Genomic DNA, 13,882 nt, shown 5'->3' with positions numbered 1-13,882 from the left:
GGACCTGGAGTCCCGATCCAGACATAATGACATCCGCATATTCAGCGTGCCAGAGGGCGAGGAGGAAAGCACCGTATTATCATTCATCACAACTCTACGCAAACGTGAGATACTGCTGCCGCAGGATTTAGATTTGAAAATTCAGCACTGTTCCCTGGCACAGAAACCCCGACCCGAAGACCCACCCAGGCCGATAATTGTCAAATTCCAGGAGTTCACTATCAAGGAATTGGTGTTAAGGGAGGCCTGGAAAAGGGGTGAAATACTGCATGGCAACAGGGCGATTTACTTCGATCATGACTACGCGGCTGAGATCGTTAAAAAACGCAAGGAGTACAACACAGTCAAGAAAGCACTAAAGGGGAAAAGAATCCATTTTCAAACGCCTTACACCAGCATGAGGATCTACTGGGACACCAGGGTCCGAACTTACAGCAGCGCAGAGGCGGCATGGCGAGAGCTACAGAGACGGTGATATGAAGCGGAGCCGCTGCAGGTGAGGGAGCCTGCCCTGGACACATGCTTGGCTGATCTGCTTGGATGGGAGCGGAGAGCAGACCGTCAGGGGGACGCCGCATCCACTGCGCAGAGAGCGAGGAAGAAACTGCAAGAGTTCCAGAGAGATAACACAGAGGAAAACAGCTAAGGCTTCTCTGCTACGCTCTGACAAATAAGTTTGTGGTAACTTACAATGCTTGAATATTTCATTTGAATGACCCTTTGGCCACATTGTTTAATCAACTTGTATATGGGAAGAGTGGTTTCAATTAGGACATATGTTGGACTCATAGGATGGTCATAGTTCTTTTGCCAAACTTAATAACCATCTCTAATATTGGGCCCTCTTTTGATGGGAGGCTTTACCCTTGACCTTCCAACAGGGTCACTCAGGGGGAGACAGATCTCCTTCTCACCTGGAGGCCTACGTTTTCTTATGTTCTCTTTTGTAGCATAGTTACTGTTGTTACTGTCTTTTTTCTTCTCTTGGGGGAGACCAATATTTCATGTGATACATATGGCAGGGTCACATAACTTAAAGATTCTATCTTTGAATGTAAATGGCCTAAGAAATCCAATTAAGAGAACCAGAGTATTTGCAAAGCTAAAAAAAAAAAAAAAAAGATAAAATCACAGGTTGTAATGCTTCAGGAAACACACACGTCAAATGAAGAACACAATAAGTTGAAAAGGTTTGGATACTTGAATTCTTTTTACAGCCCTTGTAAAAATAGTAGAAAAAGAGGAGTGGCTATTCTAGTGTCTAACTCTCTGAATTTTGAGCTAATTAAGGAAGAAGGAGATAAAGAGGGGAGGTACATCATAGTTAAAGGAAGACTTGATAATGTCCTGGTCACATTTGCCTGTATATGTGTTCCTCCAGAAAGTGATAGAAAACTTGTCACTCTGCTCTTTGACAAAATTACTGCTTTAAGTGAAGGGATATTAGTCTGTGCTGGAGACTGGAACAGAACTTTGAATTACTCAATAGACACAACTAGCAAAAAACAACATAAATCGCATATGTCAAAAAATCTCAATATCTTAATCAAAGAGACTGGTATGTTTGATGTCTGGAGGAATCTCCATCCTCTTGAGAAGGACTTCACATATTATTCGGCTACTCTTCAGATACACTCACGAATAGATTATTTTCTGATCAATATCTCAGACAGACATAAGGTGAAAGAATGCTCTATAGGAACAGCAGATGTATCGGATCATAATGCAATCTATTTAACTATACACTTAAATGACAGACGTAAAAACACATTATGGAGAATGAATATCGGAATCCTGAATAACCAAACAACCGTGAATGAAATAAAAAGAGAAATTAAGGGTATTGAAGATAACAAGAATAGTGAAATAGAACCAACAATAATTTGGGATACCCTTAAAGCAATTACGAGAGGGAATCTGATCTCAAGGACGGCTCACATTAATAAGATGAGGAGAATGAGATATGATAAATCAGAGGAGGAATTGAAAAAATTAGAGAAACAAAAACAAACAGACAAAGATATAAGATTAACAGACTAGTTAAAAGAAGTTAGAAAACAAATAGATGCAGTGGTGGCTGATGACTTGGAAAAGAAATTGAGATTTATAAAACAGACTTATTACGAATCAGCCCAAAAGCAACAAAGACATTAGCAAGATGCCTTAGAACTCAAACTCCATTATCACTTGTAAAGGTGTGACAGGAAGTAACTCTGAATACAGACAAAATACACACAAAGAAGTCATATGATCAGCATGTGGCATGATGTGTTAAAGTCACATGACTACTTGAGATATCACTGAAGTATGCTTGCCAGAGAACATGGTGTTCCCAGCAACTTGCGGTGGCACCCGTCATCCCGATTATGACGTGGACCAAAATGCTTCAGCTCTGAAGTACCAAGGCACAGTTTTTAACACAGCAATGTAGGCTGGGGACAAGTAGTGTCTCAAATCCCCTTCAGTGAGGACTGCTCCACTTTGACATACAGTATTCCTTGCCCATGCTCTGACCATGCTCTTGTCTCATGTTTTGGATTGTTCTGAAAGCTTTTCTAAAAAAGCCATTCTTTACCTGCATCTGAGTTCATATCTGCCACTTGACATCCACATATACAAGTGCTGTAACTCTTCCACAGTTCAGCTGATTTGGATGTATATTCTGTCAACTAAAAGCAGAAAGTCATCAGTTTGAACTCATATACATTGTTTAATTTCAAGTTCAATATACTGTGGTAAACAGCGAAAATAAAATAACTGTCAATACTCAAATATTTATGAACCTGATCATAAATCTATGATTTAAATCCAGATGCCAAAAACTCAAGTGATTTTCACTTGACCATCATCCAAAGAGAAACACAATGTCTTAACCTAAAATCTAAAAGCTTTAGCACAGTGCTAAAAGCTATCAGTAAGGGAACAGGCATAAGAATACCACAGTTAACCTTGTCCCAGGCTTTGACTCACATTAGAGACCAAATAAAAATATTTATGTAAATATAATAAATTCCAATAAAGATCAATTAAGTGTACTAAGTCAGTAATTGTTTCAGTCAAAAAGTAAATTTAAATCTAGAAAGCTTGTATGTTGCTTGTATGACTATTTTAAATGAGCACAAACTTGAGTACTTAAGAGAGAAAAACTGGATATAATTTATTAAGTCCCAAACAAACTATATCAACAAGCATTTTTTTTCAATTAGTCTTTTTCAGTATTCGCCACTAAACATTAAAATCTACTATTCCGAGTTTAAATTACAGTGTATCATCTTTTCCACAGAACATAATTAGAACAGTTATGTTAAAGTCTAATAAGCCCTGTTCAAACCTATATAAATGACATGATTTAGTTATAGATAGGTTAAACATTATGCAGTTTTAACATCAGACCAGATGAAGTGGTGGTCAGTCCCCCCTGACTGAGAACACAAAACTTTATATCAGCCTTGTGCAAACAGTGTTTGTTTTTAACTGAAAAAACATGAAGGAATGGCGTCAGCTGTGTGTTACAAAGCTGCATCAAAAGCCCCAGTACAGTGAGATATCTGAGTTAAAAGGCAACTGTGCATAACCATTCAAAATGTATTTTCACCTTGAGGTTCTACAACAACAGATATGACATTTGAAAAGTTTTAAATATCCTTAAGCATCTGAACAAGGCCTTAATTCAGTGTACACTGACAGTAGACGTGTTTTTGCCTCTGGCACAACGAAAGTAGTACATGAATAAGGGCCGGACAGCATCGTCTCTCAGTCCATAGATGAGTGGGCTTAGGTAGCGTGGCAAGAGCAGTACAAACACGTATATTAGAAACCGCAGGTCCATGAAGACACTGCTATTGGTGCTCACCATTGCTACAGCTCCCTCTATAATACCATAAAGAAAAGAGGTAAGGCACAGGCCCAGCTGAATGAGGTGCAGCAGTACAGTCTTGTGAGCTTTTGCAGCAGATCCTTTATTAGAGGAAACAGACCTGGATGTGATCAAAATTCTGACATATGTGAAAAGGATGATCACAGACACTGACACAAAGAAGAATGCATTAAAGGCCTTATAGACATCTACTTGCCACTGCTTTATGAAGAGCTTTTCTTTTGTGCAAAATATTTGTGAAGTTAAAAATTTAGGCTTTATCACTACTACATAAAGCAAGTCAATTATAAAGTACATGAGACCCATCAACCAAATAACTCCAATGGCAATATAAATTCTTTTCTTAGTGACTATTTCAGCATGCCTTAAAGGAAAGTTTATAGCTACATAACGCTCTAGTGACATTAGAGCCAGGTTTAAAGGTGCATTATAGTAAGTTGTAACTGAAAGAAAAACTAAAAAAGCACAAGCAGTCATGAATAACCTGAGATAAACCACACCAAAAATATACAACAAGGATGTAGCAAGGTGTAGTATTGAGTCATTGAAAAGCATGTGATTAAACAGAATGTAGCGTGGAGTCTCTTTAAAAACAGGCTTACTCCAAAGAGTGTAGACCATGATGCCATTCAAATAGGTAAAGAACAGAGACATTAATAATGTAAAAATCATTCTTGATATTGGTCCCTCAGTCAGTGCAGTATCATATATTTGCTGATGTATAAGCAAAACTTCAACTTTGCTATCATTAGAAAATGACATACTATGAAACAAAAATAAAACTATAAAATATTTACAGATATCATTAACAATACAACATCATTCTCTACAAATCACCCATACCTCCTCACAGGTCAGATATTTCCAATGTAAAAGGAAAAGACCGTATTTAATTGTATGCATACACTAATCGGTTACATCTGGTGCAGAACCCCACTTTTATATGTGAGTTCAGCTCCAAAGAGTAATATAATTTTGAGCTGAAGGCTATAATAAACACTATGTAAGCCCCAGAGAGAGATGATGACAAATGTCTGTGTATGGCCTCATGTCTTTATCCATTCGTTGGATGTTGTCATTTAGTTTTCATGTGATTATTTATGTGATGCTCTTTAAATACATATTAAGTATTTCATGAAAAAATATTGATTAATGTACATCATTCTTTAATCTGCACTGTAAAAACTCTTTCATAGAAAACATGGTATAACATTCAATATATGTAATATCAATATCTGTATGATTAAAATAAAACTAATTTATTTACACGGGGGGGGGGGGGGGGGGGGGGGGGGTCTTGACCTTCCATGAACCAATCAAGGCTGTGCTGTCTGTTGGAAGAGATTATATGATTTCCCCTAATGCACACTTGCAAACTCTCAGCCTGTGGTCTAAATCTGGCATGTGGCCTTGTTTCATTCTGCCTGTAAAAATGTGGTGAACTGTTATTTGGGTATAATGTGATCACAAGGTCATCCATTAGAATGAATAAAAAGATACAGGTAGCCAGTTCTGTCTCTCATACTGAACTGTATTAAACACAGGTTGCTTATGTATGTGCACATGTGTGTGTGGTTCTGAAAAAAGGATAAACAAAATATACAGTGGTGCTTGAAAGTTTGTGAACCCTTTAGAATTTTCTATATTTCTGCATAAATATGACATTAAACATCATCAGATTTTCACACAAGTCCTAAAAGTAGATAAAGAGAACCCAGTTAAACAAATGAGACAAAATTATTATACTTGGTCATTTATTTATTGAGGAAAATGATCCAATATTACATATCTGGGGCGGCACAGTGGTGTAGTGGTTAGCACTGTCGCCTCACAGCAAGAAGGTCCGGGTTCGAGCCCTGTGGCCAGTGAGGGCCTTTCTGTGTGGAGTTTGCATGTTCTCCCCGTGTCTGCGTGGGTTTCCTCCGGCTGCTCCGGTTTCCCCCATAGTCCAAAGACATGCAGGTTAGGTTAACTGGTGACTCTAAACTGACCGTAGCTGTGAATGTGAATGGTTGCCTGTGTCTATGTGTCACCCCTGTGATGACCTGGCGACTTGTCCAGGGTGTACCCCGCCTTTCACCCGTAGTCAGCTGGGATAGGCTCCAGCTTGCCTGCGACCCTGTAGAACAGGATAAAGCAGCTACAGATCATGAGATGAGAGTACATATCTGTGAGTGGCAAAAGTATGTGAACCTCTAGGATTAGCAGTTAATTTGAAGGTGAAATTAGAGTCAGGTGTTTTCAATCAATGGGACGACAATCAGGTGTGAGTGGGCACCCTGTTTTATTTAAAGAACAGGGATCTATCAAAGTCTGATCTTCACAACATGTTTGTGGAAGTGTATCATGGCACGAACAAAGGAGATTTCTGAGGATCTCAGAAAAAGCGTTGTTGATGCTCATCAGACTGGAAAAGGTTACAGAACCATCTCTAAAGAGTTTGGACTCCACCAATCCACAGTCAGATTGTGTACAAGTGGAGGAAATTCAAGACCATTGTTACCCTCCCCAGGAGTGGTTGACCAACAAAGATCACTCCAAGAGCAAAGCGTGTCATAGTTGGCGAGGTCACAAAGGACCCCAGGGTAACTTCTAAGCAACTGAAGGCCTCTCTCACATTGGCTAATGTTAATGCTCATGAGTCCACCATCAGGAGAACACTGAACAACAATGGTGTGCATGGCCGGGTTGCAAGGAGAAAGCCACTGCTCTCCAAAAAGAACATTGCTGCTTGTCTGCAGTTTGCTAAAGATCACGTGGACAAGCCAGAAGACTATTGGAAAAATGTTTTGTGGACGGATGAAACCAAAATAGAACTTTTTGGTTTAAATGAGAAACATTATGTTTGGAGAAAGGAAAACACTGCATTCCAGCAGAAGAACCTTATCCCATCTGTGAACCATGTTGGTGGTAGTATCATGGTTTGGGCCTGTTTTGCTGCATCTGGTCCAGGATAGCTTGCCATCATTGATGGAGCAATACATTTTGAATAATACCAGCTAATTCTAAAGGAAAATGTCAGGACACCTGTCCATGAACTGAATCTCAAGAGAAGGTGGGTCATGCAGCAAGACAATGACTCTAAGCACATAAGTCGTTCTACCAAAGAATGGTTAAAGAAGAATAAAGTTCATGTTTTGGAATGGCCAAGACAAAGTCCTGACCTTAATCCAATCGAAATGTTGTGGAAGGACCTGAAGCAAGTACTTCATGTGAGGAAACCCACCAGCATCCCAGCGTTGAAGCTATTCCGTATGGAGGATTGGGCTAAAATTCCTCCAAACCAATGTGCAGGACTGATCAACAGTTACCGGAAACATTTAGTTGCAGTTATTGCTGCACTAGGGGGTCACACCAGATACTGAAAGCAAAGGTTCACATACTTTTGCCACTCACAGATATGTAATATTGGATCATTTTCCTCAATAAATAAATGGCCAAGTATAAAATTTTTGTCTCATTTGTTTAACTGGGTTCTCTTTATCTACTTTTAGGACTTGTGTGAAAATCTGATGATGTTTTAGGTCATATTTATGCAGAAATATAGAAAATTCTAAAGGGTTCACAAACTTTCAAGCACCACTGTACATCAGTACAAGACTTGTACATAGCAGCCACTTAACAAAGACAATAAATAGTACAGGGTTCAGGCACTCTAATGTGGCCAGAGACAGTGTTTCACTGAACATATAAACGTGGCTTGCACACGTGCAGCAATGTGACCTGCATGCAAGAGTACAATGCAGTTCAAGAATTGCACATGAATAATATAGTTCTGTGGCAGCGGGGGCATGGTCAAGCGTCGGTCTGTAACCGGAGGGCAGATTCAGGGAAGGTAAGTGGCAGAATCAGTGCACCTGATGTTGGTTAATCTATGTTTGTGTGTCTTCCCCAGTGACCGCGCCCTATATAAGGAGAGAGAGAGCAGAGGAGAGAAGCTCTCTCCCTGACCTGACAACTCGTGTGTGTGTGTGTGTGTGTGTGTGTGTGTGTGGCGGAGAGAGTGAATATAGTTACTGAAAAGTACTAAATAAAAAGAGTTTTTCTTGTGGAACTTCATTCTGGCCTGCCGTCTTTTCTGTGCTCCACCCCTACGAACTGCTACAAGTTCATAGTTCACAGCTGCAAGTGGTGATGACAGGCCCTTGCACCTCCAGTGCAGTCTAATCTCCAGTGATATCCCTAGATTAACACATGACAATTAAGAGTACTTTTTTACAAGCTCAATTCCAAAAATGTTGACACAGTGTAAAACATAAATAAAAAAAGAATGTGATGATTTGCAAATCATGGAAATATTTCATTGAAAATAATACAAAGACCACATCAAATAAAACTTTGAAACTGAAAATTTTCATTGAACATCACCAGGCTAGGGCAAAACCAGCCCCCGCCACTGACTTCACCCTACACCAATTTGGGCTCCGCACCACCTGCTCTGACTGTAGTCACCTCACCTCTCACTCTTCCTGCACTTCCCCATCCCTAATTTTTCATTACAATTTCAGCATGTTTTGCACTGAGACCTGGGTTGTATGTCTGTGTTCTCCATGCACACAGCGTGAGTCCTACAACTGAAATGAAACATTTTATCATGATAAATATTTCCGCTATATTGTCCAGTCCCAGGGGCTGAGGTTGCAGAGTTGGTTAAAAAGCTCCTCGGTGGCCAGGCTCCAGGGGTGGATGAGAGTCGTCCTGAGTTCCTGAAGGCGCTGGATGTTGTTGGGCTGTCTTGGCTGAGACACCTCTTCAACATTGCGTGGAGGTTGGGGATAGTGCCACTGGATTGGCCGACTGGGGTGGTGGTCCCCCTTTTTAAAAAGGGGGACTGGAGAGTGTGTTCCAACTATAGGGGGAATCACATTTCTCAGCCTCCCCGGGAAAGCCTATGCTGAGGTGCTGGAGAAGAGAGTCTGGTCAATAGTCGAACTTCAGATTCAAGAGGAGCAATGCAGTTTTCGACTTGGTCATGGAACACTGGACCAGCTCTTTACCCTTGCAAGGGTATTGAGGGTGCACAAGAGTTTGCCCAACCGGTCTACATGTGTTTTGTGGACCTGGAGAAGGCTTATGACCGTGTCCCTCATGGTGCCCTGTGGGGGGTGCTTCGGGAGTATGGGGTTCAGGGCCCACTACTGTGGGCCATTCGGACCCTGTATGACTGGAGCAGGAGTTTGGTTCACATTGCCAGCAGTAGTTTGGACTCATTCCTGGTGCATGTGGGACTCCGCCAGGGCTGCCCTTTGTCACCGGTTCTGTTCATAACTTTTATGGACAGAATTTCTAGGTGCAGCCAAGGGGCGGAGGGTGTCCAGTTTGGTGGCATCAGGATCGCGTCTCTGCTTTTTGCAGATGATGTGGTCCTGTTGGCTTCATCAATCTGTGACCTACAGCATGCGCTTGGACAGTTTGCAGCCGAGTGTGAAGCAGCTGGGATGAGGACCAGCACCTCCATGTCTGTGGCCATGGTGCTCAGCCAGAAACAGGAGTGCCTACTTCGGGTCAGGGGGGAGTTGCTACCTCAAGTGGAGGAGTTTAAGTACCTTGGGGTTTTGTTCATGAGTGAGGGTAGGGGGGAGCAGGGGTTGGACAGATGGATTGGGGCAGCATCAGCAGTGATGCAGATGCTAAACCGGTCTATTGTGGTAAAGTGAGAGCTGAACCAAAAGGCAAAGCTCTCAATTTACTGGTCCAGCTACATTTCCACTCTCACCTGTGGTCACAAGCTGTGGGTAGTGACTGAAAGAATGAGATCATGGATACAAGCGGTTGAAATGAGATTTCTCCGCAGGGTGGCTGGGCTCTCCCTTAGAGACAGGGTGAGAAGATTGGTCATTCGAGAGAGGCTCAGGGTAGAAGCGCTGTTCCTCCACATTGAAAAGAGTCAATTGAGGTGGTTCAGGCACCTTGTTTGGATGCCCCCTGGACGCCTCCCAGGGGAGGTTCTCTGGGCATGTCCTACCAGGAGGAGACCCTGGGGCAGACCCAGGACACGCTGGAGAGATTACATCTCTTGGCTGGCCTGGGAACGCCTCGGTATTCCTCTGGAAGATCTGGTGGAAGTGGCCGGGGAGAGGGAAGTCTGGGCTGCTCTGCTTAGGCTGCTGCGACTGGATGGATGGATGGGTGGGTGGGTGTCCAGCCCCATGATAAACACAGTTCATCGCTACATCTATTGTGCAAAGTAAACACCATTGTGGCAATGGGGGCATGGTCGAGCATTGGCTGTGAATGGTGAGGATGTACGTTGAACCAGCAAGTAACGTGATGAGGTGCACCTGTGTCAAATTACTGGCTGTCTATTAACCTGTGTCTCAGTGTTTCTTTCAGACAGTCAGGAACAAGAGAGAGAGCAGCGTCTCCCCACACGTGTGTATGTTTGTGTGCTGAATTGCCACTGAAAAGTGTCCTAATACAACGAATACACCTGTTCTGAAGCCTGCTTCCAGTTCCTCTGTTCCTCCAATGTCAAAGAGTTGTTACAACCGTATATCAACAATATCCAGAAATGCCACCAAATTCTCTGGGCCCAAGCTCATTTGTGATGGACTGATGCAAAGTGGAAAAGTCTGCTATAGTCTGACAAATCCATATTTCAAATCGCTTAGAGGTCTCCAGTTTGTCAACAAATGCATGAGAAAATTATTGAAATGTTTAAAAATGGTGTTCCTCAAAGACACATAGGAAGGGATTTGGATATTTGACCCTCTACGGTGGATAATGTCATGAAACGATTCAAGCAATCTGGAGGAATTTTGGTGCATAAAGGGTAAGGGTGCAAGCCAAAACTGAACACCTGTGATCTCTGATCACTCAGAAGGCACTGTATCAAGAACTGTCATTCATCTTTAGCTGATATAACCACATGAACTTGAGATTATTTTGGCAAACCATCCAGCACTAAACACAGAGTTAAAACTTTCATCCACAAATACCAGTTAAAACTTTACTGTGCAAAAAGGAAGCCTTATGTTAACTGTGTCTAAAAACACTGCTGACTTTTCTGGGCTCTAAGGCATCTGGTATGGACCATCACATAGTGGAATCACGCATTGTGGACAACTCAGTATTCCGGGTCTTTTTTGTCAAGTCAAGTTTATTTATATAGTGCTTTTAACAATAAACATTGTCCCAAAGCATCTTTACAGAATTTGAATGACTTAAAACATTAGCTAATTTTATGCCTAATCTATCACCAATGAGCAAGCCTGTGGCAACGGTGGCAAGGAAAAACTCCCTCAGACGACATGAGGAAGAAACCTAGAAAGGAACCAGACTCAAAAGGGAACCCATCCTCATTTGGGCAACAACAGACAATGTGACTATAACATTAACAGTTTTAACATGAAGTCAGTTTCATTGATGTTATAACTCTTCATTGATGGAAACTTGAGTGCAAAACTGTTCATGACAACTGCAGTCCTAAAGTTAGCAAGTCAACTGTAGTCCTCAGCCATAAAAGCATTACTGTAAGTATCCAGAGCGTCTTCCAAGTGTGACTTTCAACTGTCCATATGGGGCCGTCCTCCACAGGATCGATGTGATAAGACTCCAACCAGATATAGGGCATCAGGATGGATCAGGCAGGTCCGAGGAACAGAAGAGTTCAGCATCTCAATCCTCAATCAGCAAATTCTCCTGAGTTAGGTGCATGAGTGTGTGGAGTTTTGCGCGCAGGTCAATAACATATTGGATTTCGTTTTTACTTGGTGAAGGCCCCTACTCCCAATTTTCCCGCAGCACATCTAGAATGCCATTCAACAATATAACAATTCAAATGGGGAGAACCCCGTGGAGGCTTGGGGGACCTCTCACACTGCAAAGAGCAAGGGTTCGAGCCATTTATCCCAATTACGTGCGTCCTCATGAATTTTTTAATTATGTTCTTGAGGGTGCGATTGAACCGTTCAACTAAACCGTTCGTTTGTGGGTGATACACACTGGTGTGGATCGGCTTAATACCCAACAACCCATACAGTACGTTCAGTGTACATGACATAAACGAGGTGCCTTGGTCAGTCAGAATCTCTTTCGGGATTCCAACTCGGGAGATAACATGGAAGAGTGCCTCCGCAATACTGCATGCTGAGATATTGCAAAGAGGCACTGCTTCCGGGTATCGCGTTGCATAGTCCACCAGAACTAATATAAAACGGTACCCTCGTGTTGACCGATCTAATGGCCCAACGAGATCCATCCCAATTCTTTCGAACGGGGTCTCGATTAACGGTAGAGGGCGCAAAGGCGCTTTTGGAATGACCGCTGGATTTACTAACTGGCATTCGCAGCACGCCGTACACCACCTACGGACATCGCCGCGAATCCCTGGCCAATAGAACCGGGCCATTATTCGGTCTAGTGTTTTATCCTGCCCTAAGTGTCCAGCCATGGGATTAAAGTGAGCCGCCTGGAATACCAATTCCCGGCGGCTCTTCGGAATTAAAAGCTGCGTGACTCGGTCTTTAGTCTGAGTGTCCTGTGTCACTCGGTATAATCTATCCTTCATAATCGCGAAGTAGGGGAAGGACGGGGTGGCATTCGGCTGGAGCGTTTGACCATCGATTACTCTCACTTGGTCAAATGCATGCTGCAGAGTCTCATCTCTGCGACTGCTCTAATGGAAAATCCGCGAGGGATTCTCCAACAGAGAGAGGAGGAGCCGGCGGCTCCTCACTCTGACGCGGAGCTGACGTAGACGGCTCTGTGACAGCTGCTCCCGCCAACGCGACACCGGGACCTCCCCCTGTTAAATGGCAGGACCCACTCTTCACTAAATGTCATTAAATCCCAAAATCCTGGCCAATCAGTCCCCAAAATTATCGAGTGGGTGAGGCGAGGATTAACCGCCGCCTTTACTCTAAATTTTTCCCCTCTGAAAAAAATGTGGACCGACACCAAAGGGTAGCTGTGAACATCCCCGTGCACACACAACACCTTCACCCCCTGTGCACCCCGCAATGCCTCGTCTTGCACCAGGCTTTGGTGGATTGAGGTCTGATTACAGCCAGAATCCACCAATGCCTGATATGTATCCCCTTGGATACTCACTGGTATGCGATACGCTCCGGCCCGATCGAGGGCGGCTCCTGGCGCGTCGGGGATCTGAACCACCGCACCCACCTCCATTACCGAGCACTGCTGTTGGAGGTGGCCCGGCTCCCCGCAGCGCCAGCAAACCAGCCCGGTCTTCCTCTCTGCACTAGTGCTCTGGGGCTCACTCACCTGAGGGGGGGGAGGAACAGACACAGAGGGGAGACACGGGAGGACACCGCGGGTGTGGCGGGCCAGCTGAGGTGGCGCCGGCTCCCGCCTCCGCGGTGGGGGAATGGGGCAAAGAGGAGACACATGAGGAGGGGAGAGAAGAGGTCGTCTGCTCTCCTGCCGTCGGGACAGCCACCAAATGGTCCTCTGCCAGCTTGATTGCCTGATCCAGCGACGCCGGGCGGTGGCACTGGACCCACTCTGCGGTTCCCGCTGGTAAGCGTGCGACGAACTGCTCCAGTACCACCTGGTCGATGAGTCCCTCGGCGTCGCGGCTGTCGGCCCTCAACCACTGCCAGCAGGCGTCCCGGAGTTGCTGGCCAAACGCGAATGGCCGGCCGACTTCCTCCAAGCGCAAAGCGCGGAAGCACTGACGTTGTTGCTCAGGGGTGCGTCCCACACGCTGGAGGACGGCCCAGCGAAGGTCCGCGTAGGCCAGCCGGTGGTCGGCAGGGAGCTGTAGCGCGGCCAGCTGCGCCTCTCCCATTAGCAGGGGGAGGAGGCGCGTCGCGCGTTGTTCCACCGGCCACCCTGAGGTTTCCGCTACCTGCTCAAAGAGCGTGATGAATGCCTCGGGGTCATCCTGCGGGCCCATCTTCGTGAGGGTGAGGGGGGGAAGGGCCCGCGGCAGTGGAGATGGTGGACCCCGTCGACACGAGGAGGTGCCGGAACGCCCGACGATCTTCCTGTTGCGCCAGCACCAGGGCCTCGAACCGTTGTTGTTGCTCCTTTCGGAGGGCG

General features: G+C 44.4%; 1 protein-coding gene across 1 annotated transcript; it reads right to left on the bottom strand.

The window, feature by feature from the left end:
* Positions 1 to 3,670: 3,670 nt before the first annotated feature.
* LOC132894976 (odorant receptor 131-2-like) lies at positions 3,671 to 4,639 on the bottom strand. Its single transcript, XM_060935125.1, has one exon. The coding sequence runs from the start codon at positions 4,637 to 4,639 to the stop codon at positions 3,671 to 3,673; it is 969 nt and encodes a 322-aa protein (XP_060791108.1).
* Positions 4,640 to 13,882: the final 9,243 nt, after the last annotated feature.

Source organism: Neoarius graeffei, chromosome 12 (assembly GCF_027579695.1).
Source record: "Neoarius graeffei isolate fNeoGra1 chromosome 12, fNeoGra1.pri, whole genome shotgun sequence".
Taxonomy (NCBI): domain Eukaryota; kingdom Metazoa; phylum Chordata; class Actinopteri; order Siluriformes; family Ariidae; genus Neoarius; species Neoarius graeffei.
The sequence above is the reverse complement of the archived record's forward strand: the minus strand, read 5'-3'. Positions and strand labels throughout refer to the sequence as shown.

What these genes read in the sequence shown, in the direction of transcription:
- LOC132894976 (XM_060935125.1), bottom strand. Translation starts at nt 4,639, where the DNA reads ATGTCATTTTCTAATGATAGCAAAGTTGAAGTTTTGCTTATACATCAG.